We start from the raw sequence: 16,249 nt of genomic DNA on the forward strand, positions 1-16,249 counted from the left end.
ACGCTTGGGAGAAGACGAGTCCCCAGCAGCAGCCTCCGGATGCAGGGAGGAGGGAAGCCCCCATCACTGCGAGGGCTGGAAACAGAGAAATTCATCCCTGTGAAGCTCGGAAACTGTAAAGCCATGGAGGTAGGGGAGAGAAAAATAAAAATAAGCTGAAAGAGAGCTAACAGCCCCGCTTCTCGCATTTACCGGAACGCCGTACCCACAGCAGGCTGTGCCCTGCTACAGCCGCAGTCTGGCGAGGGAGGGGAAGAGATAGCCATAGACTGCACAGACTAAGCTAGAATTAGGTTTCCGCTTCTGTTAGATTTTGAGGAAACCTCCCAAGGACTTGAGGCAGCTTTTTACTCAGCCTCGAGCCCCCACAGACTGTCGTTAGCAGGCAGGAGTAATTGTCCGTCTGTGCTCGGCGCAGGAAGAAATGCACAAGTTGAGCGTCTTGCCCTAAGATTAGGCATTGCTTTTCTCCCCAGCTCACGAGATCTGCCTGATAAAGAAAAGGCATTTCAGTCCTTGGGGGCTTTAAGGGCGGAGGTTCCCGATGCAGGAGCGGCGACAGCCCCCCCGCTGCCGAAGACAGCGCTTCCCCCTGCCCGGCCCAAACACAGATGCCCGGATCCCTGCCACACACCGGAGGATGGAAAACCATCTCTTATGCATGAGAATCAGCCACAGTAATAGTCAGCAATAAATTAAATCTTAATGAGAAGGCAGTGAGTGAATTGCCTTGGGTTGGAAGCGCGGGAGGCGGCGTGCGCGTGGGAACAGGGCGTCTGCGGGATCTGCAGCGAAGATGGGCTCGTCCCGGTTCTCCCCCTTCTCGCAGTCAAAGCCAAGGAGGGAGCAGAGCTGTGGGTCCTCGCTGCCCTCCCCCAGCCGCCACCATAAATAGGGCTTGGCTGGGGAAGCAGGGAAGGGGGAGGGTGTTTCTTGCTCAACCTGCCTTGCTCTTTCAGAAGAAGCGTGAGCAACACACGCCAAATCCACCCGTGCAATTACCGAACAGCCGCCCTCACCAACAGGGACCAGAGGCAAAGGCTTCCCAAACTGGAACCAGCAGGAATTTCGGTGCCCACCACAGCAGCCTCCACGCAGTGTGGAGCCCAAAGTCCGTGGAGGAAGAGGCTTTCTGCCGGCAGCTGCAGAAGGGATCACGCTGCAAGAGCTCGTCTGGCCGCGGCCAGCAGGTCCCCTGCCAGCGTCACACTGGCGTACGCTCCCGTAACACGTGCTCACCTGCCCCGATGCCCTTCACTCCCTCCCTTGCTGCAGAAACATTGGTTTCCTAAGTTAGTGCAACAGGTAGAGAACCGTGCAGGGAAAAAAAGTCACTTTAAGGGAAGATGGAGCCCTGAAGGGCCGTTAGAAAAACCCTCCAGGCTCTACAGGCTTCAGGCACAAGCGGCTGAGAAGACAAATGGGGGGAAGCTGCTTCAAACCATCCCTCTTCTGACAAACTGCAAGGAAATAATTAGTCCCACGCACCCTTAGATGTGACATTTGTGTAAAGTCTGCTGCTAAGTAATAGCTGCTCAGGCAAAACCAGTAACCTTTCAAGAACAAATGGAAGCCAGGGAAAAAACACCCGTGCGAGCTACCTGTAGGGAGGTACCCCTGGTTCCTGCTTCTGGCTGATGCTACAACAGGATCTAAACACTTTGTTCCTGTTTTGGTAGGAGCATCATGGTGTTTTCCCTGCCTGAGGGATGCCAGAGGGCGAAGCAGGAAGGGAGCCAAGTTTCGGCGGGTCTGGGCGACCGCCTGGTGCTCCGCGGTGATGCTGCGGCAGCCGAGCCGGTGGCTGTGAAGCCGGAGCGGTGCAGAGCCAGACAGGGTGAGCGCATGGCAAGCCCTCGGCATCCCTACAGCTGCTCCATCAGCCAGGCAGACACAGATTATTCTAACGACTGATGGAGAGGAGCCTGCTGGTCTCGCGGGCAGAGCCGCCAGACGGCCGGTGGATTGGCCTCGCACTTCGGGGTCTCTCCTCGCAGACACTGCTGGCATCCGTCCTCTGCCTGATCAGAGCTGAACGAATGGGACACACGGGATCCCTCCCCCCGTCCGATCCCTCGCCGCGGGGGGCTGCTGTCAGATTAAGCGAAGCGGCACGCGAGTATGTGGGGCAGAGGGACACGTGATGGAGCGAAGGCTCGGCGCTTGGGGCGGCGCGCGCCAGCGTGGCATCCTTGCTCGGGGCTGGCAGAAAAACACCCCCTTTTAATCTGCAGCTCCGCAGGACCTCGGGTGATTACACCCATCGGGAGAGATGCTAAGAAAAGTCACCCCAGATTTCGCACGCTGCAGAAGTAATTAAATGGCCAGCCAAGGAGGGGAGGAGCACAGCGATGGCAGAGCCAGCCCCACTTTGCAGAGGTCGCCTGCCCTGTGCAGGCAGCCAGCCCCCGGCTCGGTACGGGGCATCTGCCCCCCCCGAGACACAGTCCCAAACCATTTGCTTTCTGCATCACGGCAACACCTCCAGCCAGGCAGGTGCCATCACAGAGGGGATGGCTGCTCAGTGCCCTTGAAAACCCACAAAAACCCAGTGCACCCAGTTCCCCCTCCAAAAAGAGGAGCTTTATGGCCCGCAGCAAGACCCTGCGTGCAAGCCTTGGCCATACACCCCAGCGAGGCTGCGCTGGTCCAGACACAGGCACCAGAGACGAGGCATTTTTTCTTGCATTGCTAAATCAGGTCAATCAAGTCTCCTCCAGCGAGATAGAGCCTGTCTGGCTCCCACATTAGGAGTTGTTTGAGTACGGCAACTCGGAGACAGCTGAAAGTTTACCCCGCTGTTAACGGTGAGTCGCAGGGTTCCTGTGGGATAACGGTCTGTCTGATCCATGCATCTCACAGCCCTTCGCCGAGCAGCTCTGCCTTTTCCCCCAGCATCGCTACAGACGCCCTCGCACAGCCACGGCAGAAAGAGCTCACCCGGTTCACTCGAGGAGCCACCAGCAATAGCTGTGTGACCAAAGGCAAGGCTAAGGTAGGAAGCTCCTCTGGCAGGGACATTAGAAAGCAAACACAGACCCCTCTTCCCCATACACCCACCAGAAACAGCCCCATACCAGCACCTTGGTGCCAGTCTCCTTGTGACCCGTAAGCCGACGACACCTGGGCAGCGTCTTCACCTTCCCAGACCCAGAGCGGTAGCGTAAAAGGTTCGCCAGTGATCCCACCTCCAGACCAGCGTGACTCTCCAAGCACTTGCAGCCCATCACATCCCAGTCCTGCCCCAAAAGCAGCGCTGGCCCCCGGAGCTGCCTTCCCAGGAAGCCGAGTTAAGTGGCAGCACTTGAACTTCTGCCTTTGGAGCTTCGCACAAGCTGGAACCAGAGTTAAACTTCTCCAATAAAGAGACTGGTGGGACACATCTGTAAAAACTCATTTAAGTGCATCACGGCACCGTCCAGCTGTTCTACAAAGAGACGACTGATGCGGGTCTGTTAGCTACAGGACCCAGACTCGGCATCTTCAGCATGACCCAGAAACCCGTATCTGTTCCTCCAGCAAGGCTAGCTTACACCGTAGATCATGTGTGAGACGACTGAGCATTTAGAAGAGCCTCTCCTGCTCAAAGTGTTGCTTGTATTCAATACAGGCTGCTTTAAGCAAGGGCTTTTGGCCGAGTTGTCCAGCAAGCAGCAGCACGGACTTTAGCACTGGATGCAAATACGCCGTCCCTTCCTCCCCCACAAACCTGCGCCTCCGAGAGGTGACAGTCACCTTTGCGCGGCTGTACCGGGGTTTCGGAAAAGAAGAGTTAAACAAAGGAAGCAATAGGCTCTGCTCTGCCAAAAGGCTCCCAAGTTCACATCCTGCCTTTCAAAGAGTTGCTGATTCTTGGGGACAAGCTTAAAAAAATAAACTGTGCTTGTTTTAATAATAAAAGCACCACCAAGCCGCTTTGCAGTGGGCTCGCAAACATCCTACTATAAAAGAGCAGGCTGCAGAGAAAGACTTCAGTTCCTCCCAGCGTTTTTGGGCAGAGGCTGCCAAAATGGCTGGTCCAGCCCTCCACGTGTGCAGCTGCTGCCTGCTCCCAGCATCTGCTCTCAGCCTGCCTCAAAAATGGCTTTGCATAACGTAACTCAGAACCCAACTTTGTAGGGCACCGTTTCTCAAAGACTCTCCCGTTGCCCACGCAGCGTACCGGTGCCAGGCCAGCCCGAGGCCGGGGGAGGCAGGAGAAGCAAAACCCATCGCCATGGGCTCCTGCACGGCTGTCTCGGCATGGGACAGCAGTGGGGAGCAGGGTTTTGCTCAGCCAGCTCTGCTCTCCGTGAGCGCAGCAGCACCCATCTCACCCCCGTCCCCAAAGGCTTTGCCAGCACTTACTGAGGGGGCTGCAGAGCAGCACGCTGCCCGAGTGAAAACCAGCCTGTTTTCGCAAACCAGCTTTAATCCATAATGGAAAGATTTCAAGTGAATGCAGGGGAACAGGGGTTGCCAGGCTGTGAAGTCAGAAGTAACTTCTGGAAAGGGCTCTGCTCGTCACACTGCTCCCCCCTCCCATCGCTGAGTCCCCAAAACAGGGCAGCGCCTGTCCCGTCCTCCCCCCGCCGCTGTTTATGGGAACAGAGCAGGCATCACGACGGAGCTGGGTTTTTCCACAAGGTTTTTTGGCTCCAGGCACGGATAAGCAAGTTTAGGAAAGTCAACATTCATCTGCAGCCTGCCCCCCCAGCAAGGTCAATGCTGGGTAGCCCTTGCTGCGGACTCAGCCCAAACCCTGCGCTCCTGGCTCTGAGGCTGCTGCCCCCTCCCCGGGGCAGGGCTGCAGGCAGCTGCCAGGCCCTGGAGCTCTGCCTGAACCCACAAACCCACCCGTGCAGGGTGAGCTGCGCTGCTGCCGCCAGCCCAGGGCAGGAGGAGCGGAGAAGCCGGCTCGGTTTTGCTGCGCTCCATGCACAGCAGGCCAGACAGCGGGGGGACCCTCACCCACCGATGCAGCACGCCCTGACTACGGGGGATAGTGTTGCTTGGAGAACAAGCTCACTTACCATCTGCTTTGCTAAGATGAGACGGTTTAGTCTTTAACAACAAGCAGGCACCAGACACCTGAAGCAGGAGCACATGTCCTCCTCCTCCTCACTCCAGGAGCAGCTGGGAAACACCTACCAGGCAGGTGGAGAACACCTGGGGCTACTGGGAAGGAGCAACATGGCAATGCAGGGTGAGCCCGGGAGGGAGAGGAGTAACCTGCAGAGCATCACGGTTTCATTTCCCCTCTCCCACCTCTGCAGAGGCTTCACTCACCAACACTTTGGCTTGTGCACATCGGGGATCACTGGTTTAAAGGGATCTCCAGCCGCTGAGAGGAGGTAACAGCGGTGGAGGGGCTGGAGGGAGGGTGGCAGAGCCCTAGAGAAGGATTTTGGATGCCCAGGAGGAATAGCATCAGCTGTGAGAGGTCAGTGGCACACGGACAGCACGGAGTCAGTCATCCCAAACACTTCAGAAACCAGAGGCTCCACCCCAAAGAGGATTCGTTAACATTCGCAGCCTTCCCACCATTAATCACGGCATTACTCAGGAGAGCTTTCCCAGATACCATCTCCCCTCTCCCCCCAGCAGATGCATCGCTGGGCCCTTCCCACACCCAGCAGAGGTGAAGCAGAAGCACCCTGTATCCCCCAGCTCCTCGAAGCCATGCGTTGGGGGTCCCCCCCCAACGGCAGCATACGGGGAGGCCAGCTTTCATTTACGCCGAGACAAAAAGCAGAGTCTGTTCAGAGCTGCACGGCATGCAAAGTGTGCGCACCAAGACAGAAAGGCAGTTCTTCTCATCCAGAAACTCGGCACAAATAACGCATGGGATAAACACACGGACTCTGTCCCAGCAGCACAGTTGTTCCTCTTTCCCTTCCTGCCCCCCCCCCAAACTTGGAAGATCACTTTATTAATGTAGTAGGCTGCTACCAGATGGAGCAGAGAGGAATGCCAAGAACAGATCACTGGCTCCTTATGAAGCTCAGAGCCGCTCACTAACTTTTTCCAAGCAAGGAGTCAGCCCAGAGGTATCAAACTGCTTGCTCTGCATGGAAAGGCAAGGATCTTAACAGTGAGAAATGGGCCAGAGAGGTCCTTTGGGTCATCACCAGGAATTCCAGGTTTTACGGCTCCTGTTCAGAGCGGCTGTGCCCCAGTAAGACTGGGTCTAGGTGAGCTGGGCAGGGCAGCTGTCGAGCGGGAAGCCGCTCGCCCTGACTCAGCGAAGAGGAATGTCAGCCCTGCGATCCCCGATCCCCCGGGACACATCCTCCGGCACACACGCCACCGCCGTGCCGGGTGTGGTTTCTCTGCAAGGAAAGTCAACTCCTTGAAGGAAAGCTGGAGTCACGCAAGTACGGCAGATGGAGGGAGCGGGGACCCTGCCGACACACCTACGTAAGATATTTTTGGCAGTCTCGCTTAGCCTTTAGCCCCCTTTTGAGGAGGAAAAAAATGCAGTTTAGCCAGCGGGATGTGGAGATGCAACAGCGCAGTGATTTCCTCGCGCTCCGCGCTGCAGGGCAGCTTGAGCCAGGACTACAGCGAAGGTGAGCAGAGGGACTCGGTCGGCAGCACCGTCTCCCCGTGCACGTTCAAACAAAGGATGCTGCGCTTGTCAGGCCAGGCTGCCTCTCCTTGGTGGGGGAGGAGGGACCGCTGAGCAAGTAGGCCATTAACTTCCTGCCAGCTAGTCTGCAGCGGTAAGGAAATAAAAAAAAATCCCGCACTGTGGGGTGTGCAGGCGCAGAGACGGCCCCTCTGATCAGCCCTGCTCCAGCGGCAGGGGATGCACATGCAGCCAGAGCAGGGCTTTCCGAGCAGAGCTACATCCAACAGGGCAACGGCTTGTACATCGGCACGGATTCGGGCAAACCCACAGCTCCGAGATAAAGTCGAGCCTCGGGTCTCGATAAGATGTTCTCAAGGGAGATGAGCAGAACCACCTGGTAGCCAAGAGAGGCAGAAAAGGAGCCCCTTGCCCAGGGTACTGCTCCTTCTCCCCACCTCAGCACAGCTCCACACCCAGGCGTACGCGAGCTCCTCTCTGCATTTCAAGCAGTGGCACTGCCCAGTGATGTCTCTGAAGATGCCGACTCCCCAGACCAAATACACAGCTTTGAACCCTCAGACAGGATTTTCAAGGCACAGATTTGTGCTGCACGCTGAGCCACCGCCGAGGCAAAGCGGAGCTGCCAGTCAGCAGGGCTGTCTGGAAGGAGGGGACCAGAGCCCTGCTGCTGCAGGGACCACCTCCATTTGGGACCCACAGCTAAGGGACACAGCCCCGATCCCCCAACCGCAGCACAGAGCTCTGTTATCCCTTCAGCTCAACAAGTAAGAAATTAAAGCCTATATAACACACATATTTGGGAGCAGCTGGTCCCCTTAAACTTGCATGCAGTCTTGCCTGTCCTTTGCAGCCCAGCTCTCCCCCACCCTTCATTTACAGAAGCCTCAAACTTCACCTGGATATTGCCCTTCCTCCACTTCTACCTCTTTTAGTTCAAAGTGCTCATGTAAAGAGGTGATCCCAGCCTTGATCGCTGGTTCCAGTCACCCCAGTCCCCAGCTGAAGTCAGAAGGGGAATGGCGGGGAGGGCGGAGGCAGTCACCTCCGCCACCAACCAAGTTCCCGGCACTGATGGGCATGGGAGGGCAGAGGGCAGCGTTAACCAGCCACCTTCTTGAAAGGCTTCACACAGATTTATGGCTGGGGTAATGTCAGATAGGGAGGAAGCCCAGCCCTCTTCCTCCTGCTCTCTTGAAGAAAGAAACTCAGGAATTTGGCAGAAGGCCACAGCTCAAACAGAGGAGACCCTGTGCTAAGGCACATTCAGAAAAGCAGCCTCTTCCCTGCCAGGATAAACGTTGCTTTTCCACCCCCTTCTTGGGGGACAGAGGATGTTGCCCCTCAACTCCAACATCAGCAAAAGCTGTTCGGAAAGGGTGGGCTCCTGGGCTGTCCTTTGCCAGACTCACCTTGCCTGGACAGTTTTTTCTCCCCAGGATACTCCGGGGGCACCAGCTGAGAAGGAACCAAACCCACGTCCTCTGGCTGCTGCGTCCCTTCGCCCCACGTCTGGGCACTGCAATCGCAACCGTACAGCCTCCGCCCCGGCAAAGAGGGGGCTGGCAGCTGCTGGAGGCAAAGCCTCGTGTGCCAGCCGTTTTCAGCTGCTCTCGCTTCCATTCGCTTTAAGGCACGGCCAGGCAAGGTAGGAAGAATAAAGCATTTAATGCTGGTTTCTGTGCACAATTTGAACATCCAGGGCTACCCTGGGGTAGAGGCAAGACAGACAGCTGCCTCTTCTTCAGGAAGGCTGTTAAAGGGTTAAGACAGCAAGCCAGCATCAAAGGGAGCTCTCAGCAGAGGGGGTTGAGAAACTGAGATGGGTCGAGGTTGCGCAGACTCCTTGGAATCTCAGGAATTTCCCATTATTATCCCACTTCCCTTCCAGCAGCCCGGAGGGAGAGAGCACACGAACAGGACCCCAGGCCCATCCCTAGGGCCAGAGGCAGAAGCACCAGGGGCTGGCATGCCCCAGCGCCGCGTGCCAGGCAAGGTGCTCTGCCAGAGCTGGCATCAGGGTGCCCATGATCCAAAGAAAGCTTTGGTTCAGGACACTAAGAGCAGCCCAGGGTCTTATCTGCTGCAGCTCTCTGCAAATCAAGGTCTCAGCCTCACAGATCCAGGCTGGCTGGACCGCTGGCACAGTAGGTTGAGACCTGCACAATCCAAGAACAAGTGTCCCTCTAACCAACAGCTCGCCCTGCCTCAGACCACAGGTTTCCCCCTCATACTACTCCAGTACTCCACACAGTTCCCAGTTTCACTTCAGAAGCTGGAGCTCTAAGAGTGGTGGTGGCACTACGGTGGCACTATGGCCCATACAACTAGATTACCAAGAGTTATTTGCTATTTTTCATACCATCGCCACCCTGCATTTCAGGTGAGATCCCATGACACAACCACTACCAGCTGAGACTTGAATGCTACAAGTCTCATCCCGGTTTGACCAAAGTTTTGATGGTGACTTGTCCAAGGTCATCATCGACACCCACATCAGCAATAACCAACCTACAAAAGAGCTACAGAAGTGGGAAGCGTTTGCTGAGGCACCACATGGCTGATGGCCGTACCGCTTCTCCTTTCTACTCATCTTCGACATTAACAGGGTAATACCCATCTTACAAGGCTGTTGTCAGGATTAATGTTTTTAAAGTACTGTGTGAACGAACCATGCGATACAAGTGCTTAGTATTACGTTATCTAATTTTCCTTCTAAGAACTGCTAATGTATAAGAAGCAGCTACAAAAATCTTACTGCAGAGCTGCTTTATAAACATTAAGAAACATGTCAGGCACCTAGAGCTCAGTGCTTCCCTACGGGCTGAGGAGGGACAGCAGAGCCCAGAAAGCTGTGCACAGTTAAGGGTCCTTCCTGATAAGGAGGAAAAAAATGAGTGAGCATCCACCACTCAGAAGCAGCCTGAAAGATCCGGGAAAGTGAACTGAGGTGTGGTACGGGCAGCTGCTCCCGCTGTACCCTGCTCTGCCTCCGTCCCCCGCACGCTGCTCAGGAGAAGGATCTTGCATTCACGCTGTGTTTACCTTCAGATGCATTTACCTTCGTAACATCCAGGGCGAATGCCAGCAGATGAGGGTGAACGCCCTTGGCCAGGAGCCCACCAGCCCGGCAGAGCACCGGCTGCAGTGACACCCGTGCCCCTCGCTGTTCACACACCCCAGTCCCCCTGCACAAAAGGGCATTTCTCCTCTCCCCAAACACCTGTAATTCAGCTGGGGTGGCATAAACACCTTTTTATTTCTCCTTCCTTAAGGGGATACCGATTAAGATCGGCTCCATGTAAATGCCTGCCTATATTTGAATTTTATTCACCTTTTGGCTGCCCAGGCTGGACCTGGAGCTGCAGCCATCAGCTGGCATTTAAGCCTGGAAAACACTGCTTTAATACTGGCATTAATTGGCCTGTGTGACCCCTGCAGCCAGGGCTTCACATGCACTCCCAGAAAATGCTGCAGAGCAGCAGGGACAGACAGTTTCTGCAGAGGTCAGGGTTCCCCACAACTCATTTCAGGAGGTGAGGACCAGTGCTCAAGAGAGAGGAGGGTCCAGCAAACCCTACGGCATCTCCCAGGCCCGACGCTTTCTCGGCAGCAAGAGCCGGTAGCAGAGACTTACGCGTTGCAATACGGCTTCTTCTCGTAGCCCTTGTAGTTTTTCATGTTTAGGGTCATCTTGCAGGTCTCGCAGTGGAAACATGCTTTATGCCAGAACTGGAAACAGAGACAAGAGAATCATTAACACAAGTGACTTGCAAAACAGGGCCACGTCCCACTAGAATCGCACAACTCAAACTCAGCGGCTCCTCCAGCCTAGAGATGTCAGTGATAACATCCACGGCCCCTGCAAAACCTAGAGGGCAGACAATATTCTTGCTAGTTTAGGACACAAGTAAATCCCCCCTGACCCTCCCAGTGCATCTTATCTCAACAGAGCAGCAGCGTTTGTGACTTGCATTACAGTAGCATCTTGCTTCCTTATCTCCAGACCAGGAATTCATTTGGCTCGGCCAAATACAGGATAGGAGAAGCCTCCTGCTACGAAAGAGGCACAACATAAACCCCTGCAAGCAGGGAGGCTGTCAGCAGAGTTAGCAGCTGTGGTTTCTAGGCTTCAAAGTTGCTGCTTGAGATTTTTTGCTGATGTTAGCCAAGAGATAGCCAGAAGAGCAGGTCAGGTGGGGCTGCACACAGGCACTGAGTGAAGGAAGCGAAGACAGAAGAAGAGGTTCTCATGAGAAGCAGACGGTCCAACGAAGACGGCTCGGAGGTGCTCCCTGCAGATACCACCCTTCTGCCTGCAACTCGGGTGGCTAATCCCCAACTCACAAACCCTACGGCCCCAGAGGATGCCGGATCACCCCAAGCGTTCCCCGGCCCTGCTCTCCCCACGGTGGGGCCGTCACGAGCTATGGCCGCTCTTGCCACCCCTGCATCCTAACGCAGGGCAGGGGAGACAGCCATGAGGAAGAGGAGCTGCTAGCCCGATGCTTCGGTGAAGGCAGGTTTTGCATCCTCTCCCTCACAGCTCTTGCACCAGCAGCCTCAGGTTGACCCTGCCTGAGGTCTGTCACCCGAACACAGCGGTGCAGCACAGCTCTGCTTAAACCAGCGAGGCGCACTCAGACCCAAGGCTGAAGAGACTCCCCGAACTTCAGATCGCAACCCTACATTAGGGGTTGCAACACTTGATGAAGAACTGTTTTAAGTTTTTAGGGCTACTCGTAAAGAAATTATTTCCACTTGGCATTTAACCAGCCCGAGTGGCTGTCTAGGCTGGAAGGAGCCCGATGGGAACAGCTCAGAGCCGCTACCAAGGAATTCTGCAGTTCTACCCCAGCAGACCAAGGCTGACGCCCCGCCAGCCGCCAAGCGACCGGACTTTGTGCTTCCCCTGGCAGCCAGCGCCACCGGGACTTGAGGGGTCCGGTGTGGCTTCCCAGGGACCGGACCAGGCACCGCAGAAAGGAAAGCGCACAAGAGCCTGGCTGGAGCAGCGCAACAGGGAAAGCACAGCCCAACGCAACGCCTTTACTCACTCGAGGTACGGTACTCCTGCCCTAGGGCTGCCCTCTCTGCTCAGCAGACCCCCCTGCTTCAGCCAGACCCCCCTGCACAGCACACAAACCGCCCAGCATCACCCTGCAAAACCAGGGAAAGAACAAGCCCACAGCCACATTAGCAGCTCATAGTACCAAGTAGATCAGAGTCAACAAGCCTGCAGCGTGACACCCAGGACTTGGAGCCAGGCACACATTTACCACGCAGTGAGCAAACCCAGGGAGGACAGCTGGCGGCTGTTGCTATGATTTCCACCCTTAAGCTTTTAAAAAATCATTTCCACCACTGCAACTACTGGCTCAGTCTGTGTTCCTGCAAGGAAGACGGCAAGAGCCAAGCCTGAGCCCTTGTGCCACCTACCCGCAGGTACCACACCCCGGTGCGCAAACACCTCCGCGGCTCTACCAGGCTGTGACTCAGCCCAGAAGGACAATTTGCCTCGTTTCAGTTGCTCAGAGCAACATATTTGTTCTTTTCCTCCAGTTAACACGAGTCCCTCCAGAGCCCGCCGCTAACGGCGAGAGGGGGCTTTCGCTGCACCATGCGCTGCTCCGGACCAGCGCCCTCGCCCACATCCAGCCTGCACAGGATTATTTTCCCCCTTCCCAGCCTTCAGCCTCTTTAAGGACAGGCAGATCAACAGCTGAGTCCCGAGGTCTTCAGGCACCTTAAAGTTACAGCCTTTCGGTTGAGCTACTGCCACATTAGAGGTAATTAACAGACCTCTCCAAGCCTGTCAGCCATTCCTAGCGCTGTAATAGCTGTGCATAAATACCAGAGATGCTACTATAAATATGGAGAGATGAACTGACAGCCAACATGACTTCAGAGCCTCTTCCTCCGAGGAATACCCAGGCTCCCGAGAGCCAAGGAGGATCTGGCAAGGCCAGCTGTCCCCCTCGCCCGCAGCGGTCTCCACAATAAGCACAGCAGAAGCGATGCACTCAGGCGGCCTTCACCCCCAGCCAGAGAGCAATTAAGGCATATTCCTGCCTGGGTTTGCAGTAGGCATTGCTCAGCAGAGGTGTTTCTGTCCTGTGGCTCTTACGAAGGAGGCTCTGCAGCCCGAGCGGGCAGCCGAGCCCCCCAGAGAGCACTGCCCCATCTCTCAGCCTCGCTGCCCCTAAACTTTGTCTTACCACAGACAGCATTAACGCCAGATCCACGAATCTAAACCAGCACTAAAAGGAGGGCTGCAACCCAGAACTGACACAGGGAAACAGCAATTACGTAGGCTTCCAGTAACGCTGCCGCTCACCCTCCAGCACCGCTGCAGAGAAAGAGGACAAGTTTCAAATAGGTTTTTAGAGAAGCATTAACGCCTGTGCTTTCCAATTCCAAGTTTGAAGTGCTCCGAACATCTGGAGGCGATCCCAGGTACAACTGCACGGTGCAGCTCACCCCACGTCCCAGCAGGCCGTACTCCCCGAGAAGCACGCTGGCTGCAGTCCAGCCAGGCTGCTCTCGGAGAGACAGAGCCCTTGAAGCAACTTTGCCGCTCGCGGCAGACTAGATCTGGGCAGAGAGCTCGCAGCCACAGCACAGGTTGCTGCATCCATTTCTAGCTCCTGCTACAGCCGCACAGCATCCCTCCGCCAAGCAAAGCCATTGCTCCACACCTGGGAGCAAGCACCACTTGAGACTCAAGGGTTAGAGGACAACCTAAGGAGAGGCTCCTTGGGCTGAAGGGAAACCTCGATCGCGTTTAATGTGCCGTAACAGCTAATTCTAACTTCTACTCATTTTAGAAAATGTCATCTGACATCAGCTTTACGTGGGTTCAGCAGTTGCAGCTGCAGCCACCAAACCCTGCGACACCGGCGGCGGCCGCGCAGGGGATGTCACTTCCCCAGCGGAAGCCAGCCGCAGCACCCAGCGCCGTATCTGGGGAGCCGGCGGGGAGGCCTGGGGGAAGGGAACGGCACCCGCTCCCCAAGCCCCGGCAGGGCATTTGCCTTTCGCAAGGCAACGAAGCGAAAAGTCGAGAGGCAGAAGTCGGAGGAGTTTCACCCAAGTCGGAGCTGCCAGCAGGCAGCCTCGCTCCTCTGGCTGCCGCGCTGCATTTGCGAAGCCTGATGAAGCCGCACGTTTTCCTCGTTTGCTGTAAATCTCCGAAGGGAAATGGACTTTCCTGATTTCACTACCAGGAGAAAACCAAGCACATCTGCTTGTCAACACACCAGCACAGGCACTGGAAGCTTAAAGGCAGCGACGTGCACACTTCTCCTCCTCCCAGCAGCCCTTCGTTATTGCTGCCTGTGGTTCAACTTCAGCCCTAGCAGCGCTTATGCAAACAACCCCAGAATTGCCCTTTCGACTTTGCTCAGGGTAGAGCCGCTCTCCGAACGCCCTGCTTATCCTGTGCCGTTACGGGAAGCGGGCAGGCTTTCCCAGCCGCCGCCTCACCAGCCAGAAACCCCAGGAAAAACTAACGCAGGGGGAAGCCGCTGTACTGCAAGGCTGACCACGCAGTGATTCGTAGCCAGAGAAAGCTAGCAAGACCCCTAGAAGTATAAAACGATGGCTGCAGCCTGCTGCCTGCTCCCAAAGAGCTGGACCGGGCGGTCGCAGGATGCACGGCAGCACGCAATCGCCAGCTCAGGAGCAGCACAAACCCCAGACGCCGGCCGCGCAGGAGGCGGCAGCAGGTCGTAACGGGTCGTGTCCCCCTCTTCCCTTCCCATCGCCCACGGTTCGGATGCCCCGCAGCTACTGGAGGCCAGCACAGGCTCCTGAAGACAGAGCCACTTCACCGCTCCGAACAACCGGGACGGTGCCTGGGACACAGGGCTGATAGTTGGGCTTCAAGCCATTCCCAGCTTCAGGAAGAAACATCATCTGTTAAAAATGCGAGCAACAGGGTCTGCCGAAGCTCAGGAATGCCACTGCCGAGATCCACGCGTTCTTTGAGTTACTTTTTTTAGTCCTTAAACTGGTTGTCCCAGGAGCCCGGGAGAGGAGGGGGAGGAGAGGGCTCGGCTCTCCCGGAGGGGTAAGTTCCGAGGCAAATCCCACGGGAGCCGCGCACGCCGGGGATGGAGACACCACCATCACCGCCTTTGCCAGCCCTCACCTCCAGCACCGGCCGGTTTCACCGGAGCTTTATTTTTGATGGGAAAACAACCACTCAACAAAAGAGACCCTCAAAGCCGTTGCGCGCTCCGTTAAGGCAGCGCAAAGGCTGAATTCTGGAAGAGAGAAGTATCGATTGGGGTGGAAGCGGGGGAAAAAAAGAAAAGCTCGGCTAATGCGAACCAGATGGGTTCCCGGCTCCGGGAAGCGTGCGCTGGTGCCTTCCGTCGGGCCGGCAGGCGCCTGCTGCAGCTCCCGGCTGCCGCTCCTGCTTTTTCGTTATTTTAAGGAAGAAAAAAAAAAAAAAAAAAAAAAAAAAGGCCCCGGGGGCTGCGGGCTCGGGGGTCCGCTCCACGGGAGGTGCCACCGCGGGGGGGTGGGAGCGTGGGTGCCCACCCCACGGGGAGGCTGAGGTGTGTGTGTGTGTGGGGGATACCCCACGGGGGGACCGTCCCACCCATTCGCAGCCCCACGGGGGGGACCCCCACCCCCCTCCCTCCCACGGGGGACCCCCCCGGGCGTGATTCTCACCTTATCCAAGCAGTTCACCTTCTCGGTGGGATAAACGATTTTGCCGCAACGGGCGCAATTAGGATTCATGGCTGGGGGGGGGGGGGGGGGGAAAGAAAAAAAAAAAATCCGTGGGTCCTTTCCCACTCGAGGCCGCCGTTGGTTCTGGGCCTCCGCCCGCCCCGCCGCGACCCTTAAATAGGGGTGGGTGGGGAAGGGGAGGGGCGCCGGGGGCACGCGCGCGGGGGCGTGGCGCCCACCCCACGCGTGCGTGCACGCACACGTATACACCCTCCCTCCGCGGCGTGGGCGGGCGGCGCTTGCACACACCCACCCCCCCTCTCCCACTCCGTGCGCACGCGTGGGGTTTGCATACGCGTGTGCAGCCCCCCCCCCCCCCCGTTCCACGCGCGGGCGCGCGTGGAACGGGGGGGGGGGGGGGGCTGCACACGCGTGGGACCGCAGTTAAGCGAGCGCTCGGGAGCTACGCCGGCAGCCGGGGGTATAGCTCAGTGGTAGAGCATTTGACTGCAGATCAAGAGGTCCCTGGTTCAAATCCGGGTGCCCCCTAAAACTTAAATTTTCAAATTTCAGCGATTTCTCCTTTTTTTTATTCCCCCCCCTTCCTCCTCCACGCGTGATATCTACCTTCAGTGACGCAGCTGGAAAACGCCGTGACAGACCCCACGCTGGTGTAGGGTGAGGCGTTGCCAGCCCTGGGGGCCATTCTTTCATTGGGGTCTGGCGTCGGGCTGCGAGAAATAACGACTCGTTTTTTTTAACGGGAAACAGCCAAAAAAGGCAGCTCAGAGACTCGCGTGGGCGAGAGGGAGCACCCTCACCTCTGGGGCTGTGCTTAGCAGGCGGTTACCAACTCCAATTCTCAACCGGGTTTAAATTTTTAGCGTTAATTCGATCGAAACGCATCGACTCGAAACGTCAGCGGAAGCGTCTCGACCTCCGCAAGGCCGCGGGGTAACGCACAGCCCCGCTTCGTGTGGGTTCTTCCGCAGGACG

The 16,249-nt window shown here is 56.7% G+C and overlaps 1 protein-coding gene and 1 non-coding gene across 2 annotated transcripts in view; one reads left to right on the top strand and one right to left on the bottom strand.

Annotated features, from left to right (window-relative positions):
* LASP1 (LIM and SH3 protein 1) overlaps nucleotides 1–15,332 on the bottom strand; it is a 34,662-nt gene extending 19,330 nt beyond the window's left edge. Inside the window, exons 1-2 of the mRNA XM_087770387.1 lie at nucleotides 15,254–15,332; nucleotides 10,209–10,303 (exon numbers count right to left, since the gene is read on the bottom strand). Of these exons, the coding sequence (XP_087626513.1) occupies nucleotides 10,209–10,303; nucleotides 15,254–15,322 (164 nt within the window). The 5' untranslated portion in view covers nucleotides 15,323–15,332. The remainder of the gene's footprint in view (nucleotides 1–10,208; nucleotides 10,304–15,253) is intronic.
* A 398-nt stretch (nucleotides 15,333–15,730) lies between these two features.
* TRNAC-GCA (transfer RNA cysteine (anticodon GCA)) lies at nucleotides 15,731–15,802 on the top strand. The gene has a single exon. It is a non-coding gene; the product is annotated as a tRNA-Cys (tRNA).
* The last annotated feature ends 447 nt before the right edge of the window (nucleotides 15,803–16,249 follow it).

Source organism: Nipponia nippon, unplaced genomic scaffold, assembly GCF_047370975.1.
Source record: "Nipponia nippon isolate SJK-2023a ecotype South Korea unplaced genomic scaffold, ASM4737097v1 scaffold_32, whole genome shotgun sequence".
Classification (NCBI taxonomy): Eukaryota; Metazoa; Chordata; class Aves; order Pelecaniformes; family Threskiornithidae; genus Nipponia; species Nipponia nippon.